This window comes from Biomphalaria glabrata, chromosome 14 (genome assembly GCF_947242115.1).
Source record: "Biomphalaria glabrata chromosome 14, xgBioGlab47.1, whole genome shotgun sequence".
NCBI classification, from domain to species: Eukaryota; Metazoa; Mollusca; class Gastropoda; family Planorbidae; genus Biomphalaria; species Biomphalaria glabrata.
Window position 1 is genome coordinate 21,138,093 of NC_074724.1, and position 27,134 is coordinate 21,165,226.

The window sequence follows — 27,134 nt, forward strand, 5'->3', positions numbered from 1 at the left end:
CTCCAGTTGGGGTTTGAAGCTAAAAAGTACCTCTTCAATATAAAAAAAAAGCAAATTACACACTATAAAATCTATGAGCGTAGCCAAAGGGGTTTTGAGTTTAAATCCCCCTCCTCCAGATGGCTTTTTCTTTAAAGTTTAAAACCCCTCCAGATGGTTTTGAGTTTAAAATTCCCATACAGAGCGTTTAGAGTTGAAAACCTCTCTCTTCAATATTATTTTAAAACAAACTACAGTCACCAAATTCTAAGATCGTAGCTAAATGGGGTTTTGAATTAAAAAAAAAAAAAAAAAACTCCAGAGATTTCTTAGTTTAAAACCCCTCAACAGATAATTTGACGAAAAAACTTTCCTTTTCGATATAAAACAGCGAAATACAGGCATGTAATTCCAAGAGCGTAGTCAAGAAAAGTTACAAATTTCTACCAGTGGCTTGGGCTCCATTAATAAAGTGTGAATAGTCTTCTGCCGAAATTGAAAATCATTAAATGTCTCAACAAAGATGGCTAAGACAGATTTTAGGAGTCAGTCATAGAGATCGGGTCTAAATCAAAGAAATCATATGCCGAACTGGGAGTCGAACCCTTAGTAAGGTTGTGACAGAGCGTCGCATGAGGTTTTGCGGGACATGTTCTCACACAAAATGAATTACGCAAAATAAGAGTTGCGGAAACAGCTTGCCGGAAAATGCGCTGAATGGCGCGAGAGGGTCTAATTCAGTAAGAAGAGCACATTAGGTTTTTGAAATAAAACTTTTTAATAGCAAGATAATGCACTGTAGATACCTCAGAATATGCATTTTGTTGGCTTTCAATACATGAAATAGTGCTCGGCGGCGGGGATTCGCCCCGCGCTGGGGGAGCGCTGCGAACTCCCCAAGACCCCCTTGCTAGCAAGGGCGGGGAGTCTACAATAAACAATAAACGTCTTCCGAAAGGGTCAGAATGTAATAAAGATTAATTATGTACACACACACACACACACACACACACACACACATATATATATATATAATTTCCGCGGGGGGGGGGGGTCGGGGGGAATCCCCCCCCAAAACCCTCCCCGAAAAAAAATCCTGGCTACGCCCATGATATATATATATATATATATATATATATATATATATATATATATATATATATATATATATATATATATATACGCAACACATATGTCACTCATGCTGCTCAACATATGTCCTATTTTTTATTATTTAATAAAATGCCATAAGTAGCACATATTTCAACAAGATATTTTACCTAAACTTTTCTTGCTATCATTTGTTAAACACGAAAAGAGATCCCAAACGCTGACAAAAGAAAAATAACCCTTCCAGAAAAAATATATACAAATATTTTTTTTTGTCATTCATCAATACTTGATTTATATTGTTCAATGTCTGATTTATAATTCATTATTTATATTATTACTTTCATTATTATTACTTTTGACTAGTTTTCATCTTGATTATGTGTAGATTGTTATTATTTTTAATTTGGACGGCCTTTGAGGCACTTGTGCTTTGTGGCAAAAAAAAAAAAGAAAACTGTTAAATTGTCGTATAAAAAGAGTTAATTTCCCCTTTCAGACCTAGTGATCTAAGGTGCAGATGATGTTTCCATCTGTTTCTATGGCCCACAGTTAACGAGGGTGTCATGTGGCCAGCACAACGACCAACCGCCTTAACTTTCCACAACTAATGTCAGGTACCTATTATAGATGGCTGAAATCAGAGGAGCCCTGAGGATCCCAAAAGTAAAAAATCCCAGTCTTCACCAGGATTTGAACCCGGGACTCCGGTTTGGAAGCTAAGCGCTTTGCCACTCTACGCCCGCGCCCACATTGGTGTATGACAGTCTTCAACTAATAAAATTCACTACCTCCCGAGGAAGCTGACTTCAGAAAACTAGTAGACACATTGAACTCCGATTGTATTGTCGGCTCAGCCAAACTTCCACTGTAGAAATGATAGTTGCAAAAATTCTAGAATGAAAACAATAACAAATCCAAAAGATAAAATAATATTTAGAAAACTCCAGGCATAAGTAGTGCTTGATGTGTACGTGTGTCGCACATAGACATGGAAATGTACACGTGCAAACCTTCTATGATGTTATTTAATAATAATAATAATAATAATAATAATAATAATAATAATAATACATGTTTATTATTCATGAACAGTTTATCTTACACATAAAACATTTCATCACCAGCAAACGACTTCTATTTTTATGACAATGTCCTACTAAAACAAGACATATGACAGTGTTTCCCAAACATGTGTTCCTGAAGAGGTATTCCACAAACTACTGGAATAGTTTTAAATTTTATGTATGCGCATATTGAGTTGGTTCTTTGTTCTGTTCCGTTAATGAGAATGTTTTGGAAACACTGACATATGAAACATACATGAAAAAATTGACTTAAATTTAGTTTTAGAATCATCCAAAGATCTTATGTATATGATTGATTTTTTGATCGGTGACATCTCTGTGGTGTAATATAAAAAGTCGAACATTTAATGATCTTTTTTTTTTTACAATACATCTATTTCAGCCAGAACTTCATGGAACATGGAACCAGGAAACTAGAACCTGGACGCGGATGTCAAAAACGGCTCTAATGATTTTCCTAGAAAAGAATTACTGTCTCGTTGCCAACACTGGAAGAAAACTTAATCTTACCGTAATAATTTTTTCAAAGTGGAAAAGAAATACATTTAAATTTGGCTAAAAAACTAGGCCTAGGTCTAGATCCAACACACTGCGGATACAGATTTTAGGATTGGGGGGGGGGAGTTTTTTTCCAAACCCTAACCCTAATGCCCAGATATAAGATTTTTTTTAAAGCAGTGTTTCTTAACCTTTTTATAATTTCAGCTAATGATTGCATTTAGCATTAAAGAATAAGGGGTGGGGCGACTGGATAAAAGATTTTAATTAATAGCATATATAAATTATATTAGTGACAGATTTTTTTACATTTTGTAATTTCTAAATGTAATAACTAAAATTCAAAAAGAAAAAGCATTGGTTTGTAAGATTGGCAGAAGGCAATGGCCCCTCCCACCTGGTACAACCCGTTTCCATTTTATATTTCCTAATGATGTGTGCGACATAATATAAAAAATGGGTTAAAACAGCAATATGTACCTTATATAGATATTCTTCTAATTTTGTTCACAAACTATAATTTCTCCATAAAAATAGCACCGCCCTTCCCCCACTAAGAGGGCTAGAATGGGGAGGGCAGTAGAAGCAATTGCCCCCCTCCCCAACCAGAAGTGTAGCGATATAATATAAACATTATATAGTAATTCAAGTAATTTTGTTCACAAACTACTATGATTTCTAAATAAAAGTAGTACCGCCCCTCCCCACTCAAAAGGTTTAGTTGGGAAGGGCAGTAGATGCATTCTCCCCCCCCCCTCCACCAATCAGCTAACAGAGGAACGACATAAAACTAAGATTAGTTACAATATCAATAATAAGTTTTAATTATATAGATATTTAATTACTATGTTACGAAGCTGTGATTTCTAAAGATGAATTGGATCTCCCCCCTTCGAATGTTTATGGTGGGCGGGGGGCGGGATTGATGCCATCGCCCTCTCCCCATCCCACCAAATCAGCGAACATACTAGAGGAGGGGGCGAAATAATCTAAAAATAGGTTTAAATATAAATAATTAGTATATATTATTAACATAACTAATAAATTCGTATACAAATTGTATGATTTCTTTATTAAAACTCGTTCCCCCCCTTCCCATTCGGGGGGAGGGTCGACCAAATGGGGGGGGGGCGATCGCCCCTACCGCCCCTGGATCCTCCAGTTAGCCAACATCGGTTAAAGGACGATCGCGTACTTTCTGGAATTTGCACATGTAAGGCAATATTGATTCAAGAGTTTAATAAATTAATATTCACTGAAATATAATATAAATATAATACTACTACTACTAATAATATTTCCAGGACTTTTTCGTATATTTTACAATTTCAGGAGATTTCCAGGAGCTCCTGGTAAATCGATAGGAGGCCGCAGCAAATCTGGGATAAGTTATACAATGGTTTAATTTAATAATTTATACACCTAGAATTAGCGCGGGTCCTATGAAAGTGCGGGGCCCACTGCGGTCGCATAAGTGCGGAGCTCACTGCGGTCACCTAAGGCATTTTCAAATTAAAACAAATATATGCCAAATGACTTATTTTACCAAAATATCGACAAAAGGTATTTTAGTATTTTAAAATGAGAAAGTAATTTACTACAAACGATTGTTGAAAATCACTCTTTAATTTTACATTTAATTTTCTTTCTTAAGCATCAAAAAAACTTTTCATTTGCAATGAATGTTCCTGATTTTGTTTTGAAAAAGAAATTGACCTATATTACTTTAATTTTCTTACCAATCATCGCCAAAAGGTGGTCGAGGTAACAGAGGCGCTCCACGGAAACGCTTCAAATACCAACTTAGGCGCCAACTTACCTTAGCTGACAAAAAAGAGAGCACCTGGTTACATGCAGTCTCAGAACGAGACAGCTGGAGGTCACTCACAAAGGCAACGGGAAATACCTGCATTATATATATATATATATAGGCCCTACTAGCCATATGTTACCAGCGGCCCGCGGGTCTTAATTTGCGTATCACTGTCGATATAGTCACTGAGAGGGTTTAGGAAACAGTTAAACGAAATAATAATGTTATATATATAAAGCGAGTGCGTGAATGTAAAAATAGTATGAATGGAGCCATCAAAATAGCTAATCGACATAAATCCATTTTTTTCAAATAAAAACATTTGCTTGTAGGCTTACATATATTTAATAAAAATATATAATTAATAGACTTTATTTTGTATGTTCTTGTGTTAAAGTATAAAGTAGATCTATGATCTTTGAAATATATCTAGAATTAGAGATAAATCTAGAGATAAATATTGACTTGGATAGAGTTCGTTCTCTGCGTGCGTGGAGCCTTCGCTCTGCGCATGCGTGACCTATCTGTCTTTTCTAATGAAGGAATGAATGAAACGGTTGTTAGATGTGCGCGACTCATAAATGGACCTATTAAAATGTATGCCAACAAGGCTTCACAGATATAGCGAACGAATGTATGAAAAATGCTTTAGGAAAACAAATTAATTTGATTAAAATATGAAATGACTGGTCTATAATTATTATGTTCAATTAGTATGTTCGTGTGTTGAAGTATAAAACTATCTATTCGAAGAGAAGTTCTATCATCTTAGAGTTGAATTAGACTTTTAGACCTAGGAATAGAGATGTGTAGCATTTCAGTCTTGTCTAATGAAAGCATGTACGCCAGGGCTTCTAAATTCGCAGATATAAGGAACGAATTTATGTAAAAATGCTTTTGACAGACAAATTTGAAGCTAAATTTTATTAAATGAAGTCAATATATTTTGTAATTTTCATGTGTCAAAGTTAAAAACAATCTGCGCAAAGTGTAGTTCTTAAAATTAGATCTAGATCTAAATCCTTTCGATATTTTCATGTAAACGTGGTAAACTTGGCCTAGATCCATAAAATACTAATACTTTCATAGAGTTGGGCAACTTTTTTTTTGAGGGTCCGAAATTTGTTTTAGGGCTACTCTACATACGTCACGTTTCCAGTTACTACCCAAGGAACATTTATGCCAAGTTTTATCAAGATTGGTCAAACGTTTTTGATTTCTATTCGTAACATACATACATACGCCTTAGTTTCTACTTTATAGTATAGAAGACTATTTGAATGAATGCTATAAGAACTCGGTGCATGAATGTCTAAAACCCTTTCTCGTGTTTGTAAAGACATTGTTTAATCCAACTAGGCCGTGTTTTTTAGCGGCCCCCGAAAGGGGAAAAGACGCTATTAGTTTTGTGCAAAATGTCTGTCCGTTTGTCTGTTTGTCCGTCCGTCCCGTTTAGATCTCGTAAACTAGAAAAGATATTGAAAATCCGACATCACAATATTTTAGACCATTCAAAGTTCTGATGCAACGGCTACTTTTTTTTTTCTGAAATAGAAAAATCTAATTTTTAAAATCAGTTATGCAAGCAGTTTTCTTAAGAGAAAAAGCTAATTAGTATGCATTATAAAATAGACCTAATTTAAAACGAATAGTAATCTTGTAAAGTTCATTTTTGTGAACATTTTTTTTATTGCGGAATTATTATTTTTTTTTTTTTGAGGATTCGAATAAGAGATTAAGCTTTTTCAAAACAATAAGATCAATTATAAGACATCAGTTAGGCCAGGGGAGGCGCGGTGGCTGAGCGGTAAAGCGCTTGGCTTCCGAACCGGGGGTCCCGGGTTCAAATCCTGGTGAAGACTGGGATTTTCAACTTTGGAATCTTTGGGCGCCTCTGAGTCCACTTAGCTCTAATGGGTACCTGACATTAGTTGGGGGAAATTAACAGCGGTTGGTCGTTGTGCTGGCTACATGACACCCTCGTTAACCGTAAGCCACAAAAACAGATGAACTTTACATCATCTGCCCTATAGACCACAAGGTCTGAAAGGGGAACTAGTTAGGCCAGGTTTACATCTAACTTTACATTCACTTTCACCTATCCTTTGATCTGCTGGACCGTTGGGGCACTGCACAAGATCTGTTAACCTTCTTTCTCCATTCTTATCTCTCATTTGTCTTTGATATAGACCTAATTCCATTTAGATGTTCTTTCTGAAAATAGCACTTCGGGGGCCGATTTTAAGTTTGTGTTTCCACACAAACTGTCTTTGTGACCTTGTTTTTTAATGTCCTATGGAATAAATTCTTTATGTAAAATGCTATAAGACTTCGGTGCAGACGGCGCATCAATGTTTATTAAACTTCGTCAACTTACTCGTATTACAAAAAAGACGTACACGCTAGATTTAGATGTAATCTAATTTTTTAGACTTATAAAATCATTATAATTTTTTGTTTCAATATCACAAATTCATTGCCAACCGATTATTTAAATCGCTCGTCTGACATATTGTACTTATACGCTAGTTGTCTTGACAAAATGTATTTTTAAAAAACTCATTATCTATAAAAGACTATAAGTTTATTATTACGTTCACAGCAATGGATTGTGACTATTTGTCTCGACGGTCTCAGGTTTATTACATGCTCGCTGCCATCCTCCATCGCCCATCGTTCAGCTGGAGGATCTACTGGGAAGTTGTTTATCTTCAATTTTTAAAGGAACAACCGAAACATGTAAAACATTTTACAAAAAAAAAAAAAACAAACAACAACATTTTTTACAACGCCAGATAAATCTTTGAAACATTACTTTGGATAATCAAACAAAATCACGTCTTGAATATTCTTTGCAAATATGCGGCTAAGATAGGGATCCGACAGGATCTCTCTCTGTGTGATAACATAAACTCACTTTGTAATCTTGTTGTTTATTGATTCATGTTTTGTTAGGTAAAATAAATATTTTTTAAAGTACTATCTTGATTGGAGAATGAGTGAGAGAGAAATAGTGTTAACAATTATTTAAGGGGACTAAACCCAACAAACTTAGTCATGTTTGTGAATACTGAAATAGAAGTTTTCCTGGTTGCTATTAAAAATAACTTTAACTGTATTGGATTTAGACTCTAGATTTAATAGTAGATATGGACTAGATCTTAGAGTTGTAAATCAGAAGTCTTGATCTGTTTCTAGATATCGATATAATGAAAGTACTAACAAATAATTAGTAAACTATACAATGCCCGCTGACCTAAAGGGTAGCATCGTTTGAGTAAGGAGCTCACGGTGTTCAAAATCACGAATTCGATACCAGGTTTAAGCTTAAAAAAATGTAATTATTTTTTTTAGTTATTTAAGCTGTGTAGTGGAGGTATTTTTTTTCTTAAAAATGTATTTTAAAAATGTTTTTCTTGGCACAGTCTGCAAAAGAGCTCAAAGCTCAGCAGCAATAAAGCTAGATCTATTTCATTTTAGATTAGGCTATAGTTTTTTTTTTTGTTTTTTTTTTGTCATTTTATTTAGGCTACAATATTACCAAGATTAACTTTTTCTTTGTTTCCCACCAGACGTGTATGCCTATAGCTTAGTCCTTTCGATAATAATAAAAAAAAAAACGATTAGAAATGCGTAGCTTGGAGTGTCAAAACTGTATTAGGCCTCCTATTTTTATTTCGTGCAATTTAGTATATCGTAACAAATACGCATTTAGCGGAACGGTAGACAGGTCTTCATCCAGATTTAGTGTAAATAAACCAAACACAGAAACACTGAAAGATTGTATTTTCGGAATTCAGATTCTTTTTTTTTGGAAAAAAAAGTGGCATTTTATAGGGTGATCGAAAAAAATAACTTTTTTGATCTATTTTATCAGATAGTCAGAAAATGGATATAGTTTTTACAGATCTAATAAAATATAGAGTAAGGAAGTTTTACTCTCAATGCAGGTCAATCCAAGTGACTCTCGGAGTAAATTTCTTCTTTGGCATCATCATCGATTTTTCAAAATGGTATGGATGCGCGACGGCACTTCGACTCTCTTTGCCTTTGTAAAAAACTCGAAGCTGGTGTTTCATTAGTATAGTTCCATGGTTTAACTCTTTTTACTTCTTCAAAATGTTTTTCTTATAGAAGTGTTTGAATGGGGTTTGTTTGTTACTAACCAGGATTTTATATTTTATTTTAATTTTTAATGTTATACCAATGTGTCAATAAATAATATAACTAGCTACTTGTAATGAAAATTTAAGTAATTACCTGTGAGTCATCCCAAGACAGGGGAATGTTAAACAGCTGATAACATTTACCATTGACATATATCGAGTCATTAACTCCGTTCTCTGACCAGCAGAAATTATTAGAACCTTAAGAGGTAAATAAGACATTTAATAGACGTAATAAGAGGTGTATATAGTATCTCTCTCTCTCTCTCTCTCTCTTTCTCTCTATCTATCTATCTGTTAGTCAGTCTGTCTGCCTTTTTGTTAGTGCACTACCACCCCATTCCTCATTGTCACGTGATTTAGGTTACTAATGACATGTAACATTATATATAAATAAACTGTATAAATTCCAATTAAATATCATGGGCAAAACTTTAAGTTGAGTACCTTTCGCTCTATAGCCTAACAATTTTGTATGCTGGTGTAAGATTCTACAAATTTGGTAAATAATTTGTCCAGTTTCATGTTAAGACTGACAAGTCTAGGTATCTAATTTATATAATGAAGTATCTTTAAGTTTTGATGATTTATTTCAAGCAGGAATAAACTTTAGGAATATTTTTAATGATCGCCATTTTGTCTATTCCTACTATCAGTTCACATTTTCTTCCTAATCCAACCACAGGTCACAAGTACAGAACCACAGGTCCCAAGTACAGAACCACAGGTCACAAGTACAGAACCACAGGTCACAAGTACAGAACCACAGGTCACAAGTACAGAACCACAGGTCACAAGTACAGAACCACAGGTCACAAGTACAGAACCACAGGTCACAAGTACAGAACCACAGGTCACAAGTACAGAACCACAGGTCACAAGTACAGAACCACAGGTCACAAGTACAGAACCACAGGTCACAAGTACAGAACCACGGGTCAAAAGTACCGAATCACAGGTTACAAGTGCAGAACCACAGGTAAGAAGTACAAAACCACAGGACACAAGTGCAGAACCATAGGACACAAGTACACAACCACAGGTCACAAAGCAGAACCACAGGTCAAAAGTACAAAACCACAGGACACAAGTGCAGAACCATAGGACACAAGTACACAACCACAGGTCACAAAGCAGAACCACAGGTCAAAAGTACAAAACCACAGGTCAAAAGTACAAAACCACAGGTCAGAAGTACACAACCACAGGTCAGACATTCCGAAAATGTAAAAGAGAAATCATTTCGACGCACAATGTCGTTTGAAACATTTCAAGGCTGTTGATTTATTGGAAGATGAAATTGGTTTGAGGCAATTGGTACTGACAACAATGTCAAAGTTTGGATGGTTGATGTCAATATTATGGGGAAATAGTCAAAATGAAGATTGACATGGGATCGTTGACACAGGATTACGAGCCAACGTCATATCCGAATTAGTGAAACACTCAAATACTACCCTATGAGAATTGGGAATGACGCATTAGAACTGAAGTGAGTGGCATCGGTCACATTTAAAGTCAGCGATGTTGAAGTTAAAGATGATCTGTAAGAGATCAAGAAAAAAATAAATTCTCTTCCAGGTCTGAAGACATTTATTGCTTTAAAACTTATTGAAGCAAAGAGAAATGTCGAAGTACACGATGTCAAGCAACAAAATGAGGTGTGTTGATAAAAAAATATAAGCAAGTATTCGAAGGACACGGTACATATAAAATGAAGTATCACATTAAACTGTCGTCAGATGGAAGGTATGTTATTCAATGTGCGCTCAGAGTTGTACCAGAAAGAACTGAAAAAAAAAAACTCACACGAATGCAACAAGATGGAATGATCACAAAAGTTGATGAACCAACAGAATGGGTTCATAACTTGGTCATAGCAAAGAAGAAAGATCCCCGAGAATTGAACAAATATATAATGAGAGAAAATTTCACTATACCAACATTTGATCAAATCAATAGTTCACTGGGAGCAGCAAAAGTGTTTAGTATACTTGATCAAAAGAATGCATATTGGCAAGTTGAGTTGGATGAACCAAGCTCTTATTTATGTACATTCAATACTCCGTTTGGAAGATATATAGATTCTTGAGCTTATCGGTATTAGGAGACATCCCAGGTGTACATATCAGGTCAGATGACATGCTGATTGCAGCAAAAGAAGAAAAGATGAAAAAGAACATGATCAAATTTTTGAAAATGTTCTGGAGAGAGCTAGAAAGAACAATATAAAGTTCAACAAGAACTAGATACAATATAAACGTTTTACCTCGGAAGACAAATTGGAGCAGATGGTATTCGTCCATATCCAGCTCAAATCAAAGCAATAATGGAGATGCCAATAGAGCGCAAGTTTCATTCCAACAATATCCAGTCCGTTACGTGAATTACTAAAGAAAGATGTATTGTGGCATGGGAATGCAGAGCAAGAAATGCTTTCCAACAAATAAATAAAAAACTTAGTGAAGCTCCAGTTCTTCAACTGTTTAACCCTGAAAAACCAGTTACTATTCAGTGTGATGCTTCTTCTAAATGGTTGGGAGCATTTTTAATGCAAGAAGACAAACCAGTTTCGTATACGTCAAGATCATTGACAGAAACAGAGTGCTAATATGCACAGATAGAAAAGGAAATGTTAGCTATAGTGTTTGCAGCTGAACATTTTCACCACTCTATTTTCGGACAAACTGTGACTGTACAATCAGATCACAGACTTTTGCAAACTATTGTGATGAAGCCTTTACACAAGATTTCACCAAGACTTCAGTTGATGATGTTAAGACTGTTGAGATATATATAAACAGTAACTTACACTCCAGGTTCAAAAATGCAAATAGCTGATACATTATAGCGTGCGTACATCAGTGGCCAGGAACATTCAAATTCAGATGATGACATGGTTATGAGAATTCCTAGCGCAACGGCACAATTTCCAGGAAGTGATCGAGGCTTGTTGAAATCAGACGGAAAACTGAATCTGATGTTAAATGGAAACAAGTAATTAATTATGTCAGAGAAAGTTGGCCAAAATTAAAAACTCAAGTTCATGAAACAGTTAAAGTGTATTGGCTATTAAAGGACAGTGTTCATGAAGAGAATGGAATATTGTTTTATAAGAACATGAGGTCTTTTGTTTACAGAGAAAACCAGATCGAAGGCAAGACAAAGTAGGTTTTGGCCAGGATAGTCCAAAGATATTTTCTCGACAATAATGAAATGCGCAACTTATACAACGTTTAAAAGAATTAAAAGGTAAAAAAAAATTTTTATTTTCTACCTCATGCTGTACCAGACAGACCATGGAAAAATGTTGCGATAGATTTGTTTGAATGGTGGAACAATGACTACATGCTAGTTGTTAACAATATCTTTAAATACCATGAAATAAAACAATTGGAGAACAAAACAGCAGAATGTCTTATCAGGGGCACTGAAAGTTATTTTTTTGCTAGAAGAAATAGTGAGCGACAATACGCCATTCAACAGCTATCGATATAGGGAGTTTGCTTCTGAATGGGGTTTCAAGATAACCACATGAAGCCCCAGATACCCTCAATCAAATGGTTAAAGTAAGGTGTATTTTGGTATCGTCAAATAGAAATTCAAACAAGATTACAGAGGCGGTCCCTATCGAAGTCACCAATGGACCAAAAATACTTAAGCCATAGTCTTTTTTTGATCGTTTGAATTAATAAAATTATAAAAAAGCATTTGCGCATTTTTTGTTCACATAAAAGCAAGATCACCTAAAAACAGAATGGAAACCTCCCGTGTCGGTGGAAACCTGGTGCGTTAGCTCGAGGTGTCATCCCATCAATTTTCTTCAAATATGTTTCAGTAAACACTATTGCTAGTTAGTTCTTTTTGTTGAACAAATACAGTGAGCTGATTACTTACTATTATTGATTTCTACTCATGTAAAATGAGTGTCAATTCTATTATAAAATCCATCTGTTTATGACATTTATTCAAATGTTATTGCAAATTTTACAATGACATTTAATTAAGATTAGAAACGGACTTAACATCACCTGAACAGGTTTCTTTTGTTATGTTATACTTTAAGACAGAAGTGGTATTTGATATTTAAACTTAAACTACTATCTAGACGTGTCTAGGCGTGTTTGGGCATTTATCTAGAGATTTTAATAATAATTATCTTTTCCTATGTGTCTGCTTTTGCCAAGATATAACTTTGTCAACTTGGATGTCATTCCCAAAATGGTTTCACCCGGGTGACCGCACCCTTCGCACCCCCCTAATGTCGCTACTGCTCCCAAATACGTACATCTCCCCAACAATGTCGATTAATATATTGGAGTAGAGGGCAAGAAAATTTAAAAAATTACCCCGCACAAGTAACCGGTTTCCCATGCGAACTGGATAGTGCACTATTACCTACTAGTAGGCCTACTGATCGTAATCGCTCTATCTACTTTATAGGTCTACACTACACTGGCGGATTCGGGGGGGGGGCGGCCCACTCCCCACTCGGACGACTCCCACCCCCGAAGGGGGAGTCGGAAGAATTTGGCATCAATCCCGCCCCCTCACACACCATAAACCTCCGAATGGGGGAGGGGGTCCAATTTATTTGAAGAAACCACAGCTTGTTAACGGAATCAATAAATATCCATACAGTTAAAACTTGTTAATGATATTTCAACCAATCTTTATATTGTTATAAACCTAGTGGTGGCACAGATGGGGGTGGTGTGTGTGTGTGTGTAGTCAGCCAACGCAAATCGCCCCAGGCCAGCGCTAGACGAGAGGTCGAGCGTGACGAGTTACGACGGTCAGCCGAGACGAGTTTCAACATGACGATTCGGGAAGGATCGGCGTCGTGAACACAGCTCAGGAGCGTCACGAGAATTGTACTCATCTGACCACCCAGAAACTACTGTGTCACCAGACGTGAACTACTGGCAGTTGTGGATGCCATACAACATTTCAACAAATACTTATATGGGCAAAAATTCATCCTTAGGACAGATCACGCTGCTATTCAATGGCTGTTGTCATTTAAAAATCCCGAAGGACAAGTCGCCAGGTGGATTGAACGTTTGCAAACCTATGACTTCGAGACACATCACCGAAAAGGACAAACTCACCAGAATGCTGACGCGCTGTCTCGACGACCTTGCAGAGTGGAATGTAAACACTGCAGCAAGGTTGAAGAAAAGGGAGTTAACATTGATTGCCAACGTCTTGGGGTACAAGCTTCCGGATCATGGTCCGACGAAAGAATCCGAGAAGACCAGTTAAAAGATGAAGATCTGGCTCCCATTCTGCTTATGAAGGAAGACGGACAAAGACCGGAATGGCATCACCTTTCTGATAAGAGAACTGCTACCAAGGCATATTGGGCGCAATGGGACTCACTGAAAATCGACAATGGAGTTCTCAAGAGAGTCTGGGAAACGGCAGATGGGACATGCAATCGCTTACAGCTTTTGTTGCCCAAAGTGAGAGTTCTGAGGTGCTGCAAGAAATCCATAATAATTCCAGTGGGTCACATTTAGGCGTCAACAAGACCTTTGAAAAAGTATGCCAGTGGTTTTACTGGTTCGGCTACCGAGATGATGTAGAAGAATGGTGCCAAAGGTGCGACACATGTGCAGCAGCAAAGGACCCGCACAGGAGAATGAGGGAACGTATGCAGCAATACAACGTCGGTAATCCCTTCGAAAGAATAGCGATCGATGTAGCCGGACCATTTCCTGAGTCTCATAGAGTAAATAAGTACATTCTAGTAGTAATATATTATTTTACTAAGTGGCCCGAAGCATATGCGATACAAAATCAAGAAGCCACCACCATAGCGGAAACACTTGTGGAGAATTGGATTAGCCGTTTTTGGTGCTCCTAAGAAATTACACTCCGACCAAGGCCGAAACTTCGAATCCAAGATATTCCAAGAGATGTGCCAGGTACTCGGCATCGAAAGACACGCACAACTCCTCTTCACCCCCAGTGAAACGGAATGGTAGAACGATTTAACCGAACACTGGAACAACACCTGTCGAAAGTCGTCGATGAACATCAAGATGACTGGGACACCTATATTTCAATGTTCCTTATGGCATATAGAGATCGATTCACAGCACCACCGGTTACACTCCAGCAAAGATGTTGTTTGTCCAAGAGCTGCAACTACCCAGTGACTTGCTATTCGGGATTCCGGGAAATGTGCCAGCCTCTTCGACAGACTATGTCGCAAATCTCCGAAAACGGATGGAGAAAACTCACGCTCTAGCCCGCAGAAACATCAAGATCAACAGTGACCAGATGAAGACAAGGTACGATAAACGGGCCAATGCCACTGGCTTTCATGAGAATGATCTGGTATGGCTGTACAACCCACAAAGACGAAAAGGCAAGTCACCAAAGCTTCAAAAAGACTGGGAAGGACCCTACCGCGTGGTAAAAAGAATCAACGATGTCGTGTATCGAATACAGAAGAGCCCAAGGTCCAAACTGAAAGTAGTCCACATCTACAGACTCCACAAGTACCATGGTGAAGCCGGATCTGCCCGGGACGGACAGATCTAAGAAAGTGGCAATGTTATAAACCTGGTGGTGGCACAGATGGGGATGCTGTGTGTGTGTGTAGTCAGCCAACGCAAATCGCCCCAGGCCAGCGCTAGACGAGCGGTCGAGCGTGACGAGTTACGACGGTCAGCCGAGACGAGTTTCAACATGACGATTCTGGAAGGATCGGCGTCCTGAACACAGCTCAGGAGCGTCACGAGAATTGTAGTCATCTGACCACCCAGAAACGTCGAGCGGCATTCTGTCCGTTTCGAGAAGGCCAGCAAGGACTCTTTATAAAGAGCGAAGGTATCAAAGACGAGTTAGTGACAATATTATGTCGTTCCCCTGTTAGCAGCTTGAGGGTGGGGACGAATACATCTACTGCCTTTCCAACCTAAACTCTTTGAGTGGAGAGGCGGTCCTACTTTTAATAGAAATCATAGTTTGTGAACTAAATTAGTTAAATTACAATATAATTTTTTATATTATGTCGCTACACTACTGGTTTCTTAGCCGATTCGGTGAGGTGTGGGGGGGGGGCATTGCTTCTGTTGTCCTCCCCACTATAGCCCTCTGAATGCAGGGGGGGCGGTGCTATTTTTATGGGAAAATCATAGTTTTTGTGTTAATGTTTTAACCCATTTGTATATTGTTACGAATCTCACTATCCAGGCTCTCTGCAAACTGCACCAGACACCACCAACTTAAAGAACTTGACAACTCAGGGCTCCAAAGTAACGTAACACTTTAATAGTTGAATAAATAACAGCCAACACTGTACAATTGGCAACACGTACACTGTACAAATATCTCTCCGATAACACCGTACCTCCGTATCAAACTCTTGCACTGGCCTCTCCGTCTCGTTCCGGGCTTGCGCTGGGTTCAACAGTTCAGGACTGACTTCACACACTAGGCTCGTTGTGTCGGACTCGATCACAGACCAAGATCAAGACTCCAGTCGTCTCAACTGTACTTGACAGTACTCCGCACTGAACCGTCGTAATGCTCCGTACAGAACCACACCGTTGAACTGTGCTGTAGTGAACCTTCTGTCGTGAACCCCTTTTCTGAACTTTGCTGTATTGAGCCCCATTTCTCGACCGTCTTGACTGCGACACCTCCTCTCTTATATAGGGTCCCTAATGGCCTTCTAGAACCGGACGGAACATCGCTCGACGTTTCTAGCTTCGTCACATGACTACATTCCTCGTGACGCTCCTGAGCTCTGTTCACGACGGCGATCCTTCCCGAACCATCATGTTGACACTCGTCTCGGCCGATCGTCGTAACTCGTCACGGTTGACCGCTCGTCTAGCGCTGGCCTGGGGCGATTTGCGTCGGCTGACTACACACACACCACTACCCCCATCTGTGCCACCACCAGGTTTATAACACTGCCCCCTCCTTAGATCTGTCCGTCCCGGGCAGATCCAGCTTCATGGCATTGGCTGCGAAGTTTCATCGCTGTAGGTGGGGGTCGATCGGTGGCAGTTGGCTTGCCTCTTGAGCTTGATGGAGCCATCCATGTTGCAGTCAGCTTCCTTTTTCTCCTCCAGTTTGCCTTGACATGGTTGCCTCGACGTCGTGCTTTCATCGCCATCCACGTTGGATTCTCTTGACCACCATCATGACTTCCCTCTTAAGGTCTTGGCAGCTGGGCCAACTTCAGGCTTCCTTGGATTCTCTCGATCACCATCAGGACTTTCCTCTCCAGTCTGTATAGGCTGACCAACGTCTGTTGGGTGCCGACCTGGTTGGAATGTCTCGACTTGCAAATGTCTCTCAAAGACTTCGTCAGGTTTCAATGGGTTCTCATCGCAACCACACTCTGTTCTCAAATTTTATCATTTGTAAATATAAAATGAAAAAGGGTTGTACCAGGTGATACCTGCAATTGCCTTCCGCCCAATGGACAAACCAATCCTTTTTTTCTTTTTGTATTTTAGTTAAGAAATTACAAAATGAAAAAAAAATTGTCACTAATATAATTTATATATGCTATAAATTAAATTCTTTTATCGAGTAACCCCACCATCTATTCTTTAATGCCAAATGCAATCATTAGCAGAAATTATAAAAAAAAAAGGAGCGAGGATTAACGTTTTCACTCTACCGCCCTCTCCCCATTTGAAATGAAAAGATGGCGTTTTAAAACAGAAAAGTCAAATGTGGCGACAGAGTTTATGTAATTGCATACGAATTAATCTTATTATTTTAAATAAGACTTTGTTTTGGAAAATTTATAATTCATACAAAATCTTCAATTATAAGAGTAAAAATTGAGATGAGTTCTGAACCCAAATATAATTTTCCAAGTCATCTTATTCAAACCTTTACTCATACTGATAATTTTCTGTTGTATAAAAAATTTGGGCAATAACTCACTATCTATATTTAAATCCTAAAAGTGCAAAAAATTTAGAGTAGAATCCCCCCATTTTCGAAATGTTTTATTTAGAGATTTGAATTATAGTTCTGTAACAAAATAAAGATCGGCTGCGATCCTCAAAATCTTAATCTAAATATGTTGGGTATCTTATCTTTTTAAGAACAATGTTGTATTAGCGATGTAGAAAAAAACTGTAAATTCATATTAGAATAATTTTCAAGTAAAATATTATTCAAAAGGTCTTTTGAATAGGATGAATAATAAGCTGTAGATGTCAAGTTTCTGTAGTGAACAATGCAAGAAAACTATTTTGGAGTCGGGGCTTTGTCGACTGGTACATTCGTTTTGGGCCTGCTTTTCAGATTTTGGCCCCTGGCGCCCTGCTCTACGTCAATTGAGCATTTGAGCTTATAACCGGTGACTGCCACTTCCCGTGTTTGGCCGACGCCAAATGCGAAGCTGGAGTGTCCTCTCCAGTTTTTTGGGGTTAGGGCTTTGAATTAGTGAGATGAAAGCCTGGGCATTGTTTATGGTCGGAACGTTGTCGCCAACACAGCAGTTCCCCCCTCTCCGCACAGCTGATGTGACCAAAGGAACGGAATATACGATACAGTTTGGGATCATTAGTGCCGCAGGCTCTGCCAGGTTGTAGCACGGTGTGCCACAATCTGCCTAAGGGTCACCAGCTCCTGATTTTTCCTCAGGGTTGTCTCCCGAAGCCTTTTCCGCGTTTGGGTATAGCTGCAAGGCAGCGGAGGTTTGGATTCAGAGTTTTCTTCTCCTAGATGGGTAGCCAACCAAGGCTAACGAGCCCCCTCCTGCCCGAAGCTTACTGGTTTAGGCGCCAGTTGCTCACCTTTGCCCCTTTTCCTGTCTGTGGTAACGGTTCCGCCAGGCTCAGTATCTGAACCACTCGTGAAGGTCAGGAGTTGGAGTGGTTGTCAGAGGCTGTTTGAGACGCATGTCATTGGAAGCATTTTATAGATAATGATGGGCTTAAACCATTACCACTTCCGGCGTTAACAACCTTGCATGTCACAACGTCCTAGGAAAAACCAGTGACCTGACATTTAACCTCGACCTAAGTCCATTTTAAATAATCTATATATATAATTCTATTCTTCCCTGAACAGTTTAAACGAGTAGTAAGGAGTAAGGGAAAGATCACTCTGCGGATAGTCCACGAGAAAACAAGAGGGAAGGGGGAAAACACGTAGTCACAACATATCACGTTAAAAAAAAGGGGCGGGAGTAATCTACTCTGTAGTAACTATCGAAGCGACAGACTACAGGGGAATCTCTCTCCTAAGCTTTGTAGGCAAAGTCATTGCTCGAGTGATACTTCCCAGGCTACAAAAACTTGCTGATCGAGTCTATCCAGAATCACAGTGCGGTTTTCGCTCAGGGAGATCCACAATTGACATGATTTTCTCCAACTTCAGGAAAAGTGCAGAGAGCAAAGAATGCCTTTGTAAATCGTATTCATCGACCTGACAAAGGCCTTTGATCTAGTCAGCAGAGATGGCATCTTTAAAATCTTACAGTTAATAGGCTGTCCACCCAAGCTACTAAATATTATTGTCTCTTTCCACCAAAACATGATGGGTACAGTACAGTTTAACGGTGCCTGCTCCGAAAGTTTCAATATAAGCAGCGGAGTCAAACAAGGATGTGTTCTGGTCCCAACCCTCTTTGGAATACTCTTCTCAATGCTAATCCACCACGCGTTTGACAAATCCACCGAAGGCAAATAACTGCATTCCAGATTCGAGCGCAAACTTCTAAATATTGCTAGACTGAGGGCCTAAACTAAAACCAGAACAACCCTCATAAGAGATATGCTCTTCGCGGATGACGCAACAGTAGTGGCACACTCACAGAGGAACTTCAGTTACTAATGTCCGGCTTCTCTCAGGCCTGTAAAGAATATGGCTTAACTATTAGCACAAAGAAAACAAATGTTATGGGACCACCTGCTACAGCACCACCCTCCATCCTCATAGACGATAACAAGCTGGATGCCGTAAATGAATTCTGCTATCTGGGATCCACAAGTCAAGATGACCTGTCTCTAGAAGAGGGGATTAAAAAAAAACGCATAGGGAAGGCTGACTCGACCTTCGCTAGACTCAGGTCAAGAGTTTGGGAAAATCAGAAGCTCACTACAGTGAATAAAATGGAAGTCTAGAAGGCATGCTTTATGAGTACACTACTGTATGGCAGTGAATCATGGACCACCTACACAAAGCAAGAGATAAAACTTAACTCATTCCATTTGCGATGTCTCCGTAGGATCTTGAATGTCACATGGAAAGAAAAAGTGTGCAATACTGAGATCCTTGCACGATCAGGTATTCCCAGCATCTTTACAGCCCTCAGACAATGCCGTTTGCGCTGGCTTGGATATGTTCGCCGGATGGAGGACAAGCGCATCCCGAAAGTCATCCTCTATGGTCAACTCGCGACTGGCACAAGAAAAACTGGTCGCCCCCACCTCCGTTACATAGATGTAATAAAACGGGACCTCAAATCAGTGAACATCAATACTGACCATTGGGAATACATAGCTCTAGACAGCAAAAGATGGAGAGAGACAGTGACCAAGAAAGCTATGGATAGCAAAAGAACATGGGCCTCAGCCCTGGAAGAAAAACGGACAATGCCTACAATGGCCAGCCCCTCTACCACCGAAACAAACGCCACGTTAACCTGCGATATTTGTGGACGGTAGTGTCTCTCCCAAATAGGGCTCCACAGCCACAAGAGGAAGTGTGCGAGATGAACCATGGTCGTTCTACGACTGAAGGAGGCCAATGATGTGACAAGCATCACTCAAATCAATGATACGCTTGTCACGTGTTAGAAAGCTATACTTTTGTTGGTAGCGCCACAGAAAGGGGGAGGAGCAGACTCGAGATGGAGAACAAAGAAGCGGGATATAGAATATTAATTCTTCAGTCGATCGAGAGATATTGATAGGGTAGAGACGTATTATCTTGAGTTAGAATCTAGTTTATCTTGTAGCAATGTTTTATATTAAATACAGTTCACTTTTGTAATTGCTGTTTTATACATTTAATGTTTTCAAGTTAAGAATTAAAGTTCTTGTATTTAAATCAAGAAGTTCTTCTTCATTGAATCTAACAGTTAACATTAGATCTAAGCATTATAAAGAATTCCCGGCAAGTCACATATATCAGTTGACATCTTCATATAAGATTTAATTCATCTTACCAGCTGGCTACTTCAAGCAAATGAACTTGTTATATTCGAGGCAATCAACATTAATCATAATAAACACCGTGACACGTGTATTGCTTTCAATCCTATTTCAGTCTGTTGACTAAATGTAAAATATGTGACAGTCACTCAACTTCTTCCAACTATGCGTCAATGGACGTGCGAGAGAAAACTGGATTCTTTTCCTTATAAGACTTAGACTATACAATTTTGAATTAGACGCCATACGTCAGTTATTTATACTGAAATTTCCCCGATAGTATAAACAAGTCTAAATTTAGTGTCTAGAATGATTAGATCCTTTTTATGTACAGAAGCAATCTTTCGGGTTTTAACTGAAGATCAAAAGTTATATTTTGGAGAGAATTTTACAGAATCCTTAGCGACCATTGGTATTTTCCCCCTATCAATTAAGATAGTATAATGAATAGCTGGCATGGGCGTAGCCAGGATTTTTCTTCGGTGGAGAGGAGTTTGGGTGGAGACCCCCCCTAATATATATATATATATGTATGTGTGTGTGTACATAAATAATCTTTATTACATTCTGAGCAATACAAAACCCCTCTTGGCTACGCTTATAGAATATGGTGACTGATGAATGGAATGTCTTATATTGAAGAGAGGGTTTTATCGTTAATTTCGGAGGGGGTTTAAAAATCACAGTATTCCTTAGCTGTGCTCTTAGAATGTAGGGATTGTCGTTTGCTTTTTTTTTTTTTTTATTGTTTCATAGATGAGGGGGATTTAACTGCAAAACCCCCTTGGCTGCGCTGGGGCAAGTGATGGTTTAGTATTAAAATCTCACCTAAAATAAACAAAATCATAGCTAAAAATCAGTCAATAAACTCCGACTCCCCCACCTCTCTGAGAGGGGGATTTCATTTCGGGGGGGGGGGGTGAACCCCCAGTTCCCCCCGGCTACGCCCATGATAGCTGGCATATAAATATAAATAGTCTCGTTGGCAAGTATTTATATTTTTATTGAGTATGTTATCAGTATGTCTACCTCTAAAATTGCGCCCCTTTAAAGAATTTGATGCGTTTGCAGAGATTTATAAAAAAAAAAAGGTAAATCTATTTTTAAAATTGTTTTTGCAACATTCATGCTCATAACATGTTGAAAGCGCTTCGGTCCAATCTCCTTTACTGACTAGTTTGAAGAGGGAGTATTTGGGAGAAAGTTCCCATATAGTTTAACTTTAGCCGCTTTGCAAACATCTTAGCCTGAGATTCGAACTCGAGATCCCTTGATAGGTAACCATGCGGCTTTTGTCACTCAGCCAAGCAACCCCTAGTTATTTGAGGTATAGTGTATATGTACCCAGATATGTCGATCTGCATTTAAGATGAAAAAATAAATCTGGGTTAAAAATATCTAGTCTAATATATATATATATATATATTATTGTAGAAATTGTTTATTGCAAACAAACCAGATATAACGATTTAGTCTTCAACTATTTCGTTTTTATTTTGAAAGAATTCGTTCAAATGATAAGTTGGTTGCGTTTTATAACTTACCAAGCTCAAATATTTGGAGAATTGAGATTACTCAATTCTGGTCAATGATTGAGGTAATTGATCGAAAGAGAAAAAAATAAATGATTTTCTAGGAAGAGCTTCGATAGAGCTAAAAATTTTTTAAAAAATCGTGGTGTAATAAATCTAATACTAATTACAGATATAAACAAATTACGTTACTGTAAAGTCATATTTGTTTTTTTATTTGACTGAGTCCAAAATGTACAAGTTGAAACACTGCTCTAGAAACTCAATTTGATTGAAAAGACAATTAGTTTTCGTTAGAGAATAATAGAGACCAAACTACTAATTACATTTATATATTTATACTATTTATCTTTTTGGGTACAGGATTCATACAAACGTTTTTGTACACACTGACACCCTCACAAGAAAATAAAGTAATCAAGTTGGGCTTTGAACTAGACCTAACATACCTATTACCAACTGAGCCAGAGCGAAGACAAGAATAAGTTCCTCCATCACTTAATCCCACCACAGATTTGAAGCGATGAAAAACTGAACATATTACTCTCTGAACTAATATTCAAATAGGCTTAAGATCGCCAACAGTTTGTTCACTGTCAAACTGAGTCTGTTGAATCTGTCATCCCATCTTTCCTGGCATTGATTATTGGTTTATTATTGAATAACATTAGAGTTATCATGCTGGAAGTAGTCTATAAGAATGTCCCCATTCACAAACACTTTCAACACACTTTCAACACGCCCTCAACACTCACACGTAATCACACACGCCCTCAACACTCACACGTAATCACACACGCCCTCACCACTCACACGTAATCACACACGCCCTCACCACTCACACGTAATCACACACGCCCTCACCACTCACACGTAATCACACACGCCCTCAACACTCACACGTAATCACACACGCCCTCAACACTCACACGTAATCACACACGCCCTCACCACTCACACGTAATCACACACGCCCTCACCACTCACACGTAATCACACATGCCCTCACCACTCACACGTAATCACACACGCCCTCACCACTCACACGTAATCACAAACGCCCTCAACACTCACACGTAATCACACACGCCCTCAACACTCACACGTAATCACACATGCCCTCACCACTCACACGTAATCACACACGCCCTCACCACTCACACGTAATCACACACGCCCTCAACACTCACACGTAATCACACATGCCCTCACCTCTCACCATGCTACCACACACGCCCTCAACACTCACACGTAATCACACATGCCCTCACCACTCACCATGCTATCACACACGCCCTCAACACTCACACGTAATCACACATGCCCTCACCACTCACCATGCTATCACACATGCCCTCACCACTCACCATGTTATCACACACGCCCTCAACACTCACCATGCTACCACACACGCCCTCAACACTCACCATGCTATCACACATGCCCACACCACTCACCATGCTACCACACACGCCTTCAACACTCACCATGTTATCACACATGCCCTCACCACTCACCATGCTACCACACACGCCCTCAACACTCACCATGCTATCACACATGCCCTCACCACTCACCATGCTACCACACACGCCCTCAACACTCACCACGCTGTAGCTCAATGTCACACATGCATACACGTATACGCTCTTACCAATTGCACCAAGTTATAAACACTGAAGTATGCTAAAAATATTTTTTCTATGTTTTTTTTTTATTTCCCTTGTGTTTTTCTGACGACTTGTTTCTCCACTAGAAATACATTGAAAAACCATTTACTGTGTAACTATTATAATGTCCTCCAATACTATGTATACGTACTCGATTACAATGTGTACGTACTCCTATACTATGTGTACATAATGTCTAGCTAAGGAAACCTCTATGTATCTATAAAGTTTGACGGAACTTCGGGAAAAAGCCAATGGAAATTAAAAGTTATTGTATTTTATTTTTCAAAAAAGAGTTCTCTACTTCACCTATCATAGAAACCGTTACATTGTAGTTTCAAAAACATTTTATCGCTAATTAAAATTAAAATCAATACATAAATTATTAATATCTATATCTATATTCATGTATATATAAATATATTTTTGTGTGTGTATATAATTAATCTTTATTACATTCTGACTCTTCATTCTTTCGGAAGATATTTATTATACCCTAGAATAGGTTCTTCCTGGAGTTAGGGTCAATGAAGCCTCGCCGCCAAGCACTATTTCCGGTATTGAAAGCCTAAAAAAATGCATATTCTGAGGTATCTACAGGGCATTATTCTGCTATTAAAAAGTTTTATTTCACAACCTGTGCTATTCTTACTGATTTAGATCCTCCGGCGCCGTTCGGCTCATTGGGCGGCAAGCTGTTTCCACAAAAAACTGTCACTGGTAATGTCTGAAGCCTCTTCCCACCTGCTCTGAGGACCTCCATGAAAGTGTGCGCCAAGTTGTACTAGGATGTATCTGTTTGCGATTTCCTCGTGACAACCTCCATGTCATCGCAACTCTTAGTATGCGTAATTTATTTTGTCGGTATACATGTCCATCAAACCTCATGAGACGCTCTGTCACAACCTTATCAAGGGGTCGAGTTCCAGTTCGGCATAGGATTTCCTTGATTGAGACCCGATCTCTATAACTGACTCCTAAAATCCGTCTTAGCCATTTTTTGTTGAGCCACATTTAGTCTTTTTCAATTTAGGCAGATGACCATTCACTGCACTTTATTAATGGAGCCCAGCCACTGGTAGAAATTTGTAACCTGTCTTGGCTAAGCTCTTGGAATTAGGTGACTATAGTTTGCTTTAGATTTTATATCGAAAAGGGAAGTTTTATCGTCAAAATCATTTGTTGTGGGGTTTTAAACTAAAAAATCTCTGGAGTTTTTTTTTTAACAACTTCAACTTCCCATTTAGCTACGCTTATAGAATTTGGTGAGTGTAGTTTGCTTTAGAATAATATTGAAGAGGGGGTTTTCAACCTCAAAACTCTCTGTTGGGGGATTTTAAACTAAAAAAAATCTGGAGTAGTTTTAAACTAAAAAAAAAAGCCATCTGGAGGAGGGGGGTTTAAACTCAACCCCCCCTTCCCTTTGGCTTGGCTAAACTCAAAGAATTTTAGTGTGTACTTTACATTTTTTAGCGGTCCCCGAAAGGGGAAAAGACGCTATTAGTTTTGTGTGGCCTGTCTGCCCGTCTGTCCGTCCGTCCCGTTTAGATCTCAGAATTTAGAAGAGAAAATGAAAATCGAACATCATGATATTTTAGATCATTCAAAGTTCTGATGCTACGGCTACTTTTTTCTTTTCCGAAAGTGAACCATCTAATTAAAAAAATTATATGTGCAAGCAGATTTAAAAAAAAATTACACCACTTTTCAATGAAAAACTTCAGGGGAAGTAAGTTTTGTTAAAAAGTTCACAAGCTTCTTCATTAATAAATCAAGCTTCATTCATAGATTCGCGCATCGGTACAAAAAATGTATCTAAGGTCATATTTGAAAAATTATCAATGGATCATTTTAAAAAAGATTTTCCATTTATTAACTAACTCATGGAATGGAATACTGATTCGAATTTTGTTTTTAAAAAGAATTTTAATACGAACTTCGTTTCAATTGTAAGTTTAAAAAACAACTACTTTTTCCCGCGCCATTTTCACACATCCTCATTAGGCTATAGACTTGACAACAATCTGAATCTAAATTACAATAAATAGAGGCCAGATCTACATAGCTATATTTACGAGTTCTAGTCTAGATATAGTAGATCTTCTTATCTTAAATAATACAGACGTTATTTCAAAAAAAGAAGATGATTACGTTCTACGCTTCATGCATTCAGTTATGCATATTAATCAATGACTTAAATTCTGCCAAGTCACTGGTTTTCCTGGTTAGCTCAGGCAATCCATTCCATGCTCTAATAGCACTAGGGAAGAAGGAGTATTTGTACAAATATGTCCTAGCATATGGGATGAGGAATGTGCCTTTATCCTTGTGTCTTTCTGAGTATTTTATTAAATTTTGTTTTTGTATTTGAATATTATGGTTCAGTGTTTTATGTATAATTGCTACTTTACTTTTGAGTCTTCTGTCCTGAAGGCTTTCTAAATTTAGTGATTTTACCAAAGTGTTACTCTAGTTTAATGTGAATATTCGTTTGTTATGAATCTCACTGCTATATTCTGTGTCTGTTCTAGTTTCTTAATGTTTTCTTGAGTTGAGGGTTCTATTATTGGCCTAACAAAAGTTAAATAACATTTTAGTTTTATGTTCTTATTTGATTTATAGAGATTTCTTTTAATAAACCCTAATGCTTTGTTTGATTTTTCAATAGCTCAATCAATATGGGGATTCCATGACATTTTTTTTTATTTATTATAACACCCAGGTATTTAGCGTTTTTATTCTGTGTGGAATTAATTTGTTTTATTTTTTTGTTACTCTTAATAACTGACATTTTTCTGGGTGAAAAGACATCTGCCTAACAAGGTACTTGATTCGAAACTCAGTTGAAACTTTTTTTTAGTTAATAAGTATTTCTTCATTTTTTTTGAGTGAGTCACATCCTATAAAATAGATATGCATTTTTTTAAATATATGTTTTTTACAGCCTAAAATGTTCTATCCTGTATCATTGTCTAGATCTGTCCGTCTTTCTCTAGGTGGACCATTTCGGGGGCCGATTTTTTGTATGTCCACACAAACTGTCTTTGTAACCTTGTTTTTATATTGAAGAGGTATTTTTTAGCATCAAATCTCGATGAAGGGGGGTTTAAACTCAAAACCCTCTTGGCTATG

At 38.2% G+C, this 27,134-nt stretch overlaps 1 protein-coding gene across 1 annotated transcript in view; it reads right to left on the minus strand.

Moving 5' to 3' along the window:
- LOC129922933 (snaclec echicetin subunit alpha-like) overlaps nt 1–22,910 on the minus strand; it is a 30,025-nt gene extending 7,115 nt beyond the window's left edge. Inside the window, exons 1-3 of the mRNA XM_056011185.1 lie at nt 22,782–22,910; nt 8,749–8,855; nt 1,881–1,983 (exon numbers count right to left, since the gene is read on the minus strand). Coding sequence (XP_055867160.1) covers nt 1,881–1,983; nt 8,749–8,855; nt 22,782–22,827 — 256 coding nt within the window. The 5' untranslated portion in view covers nt 22,828–22,910. The remainder of the gene's footprint in view (nt 1–1,880; nt 1,984–8,748; nt 8,856–22,781) is intronic.
- Nucleotides 22,911–27,134: the final 4,224 nt, after the last annotated feature.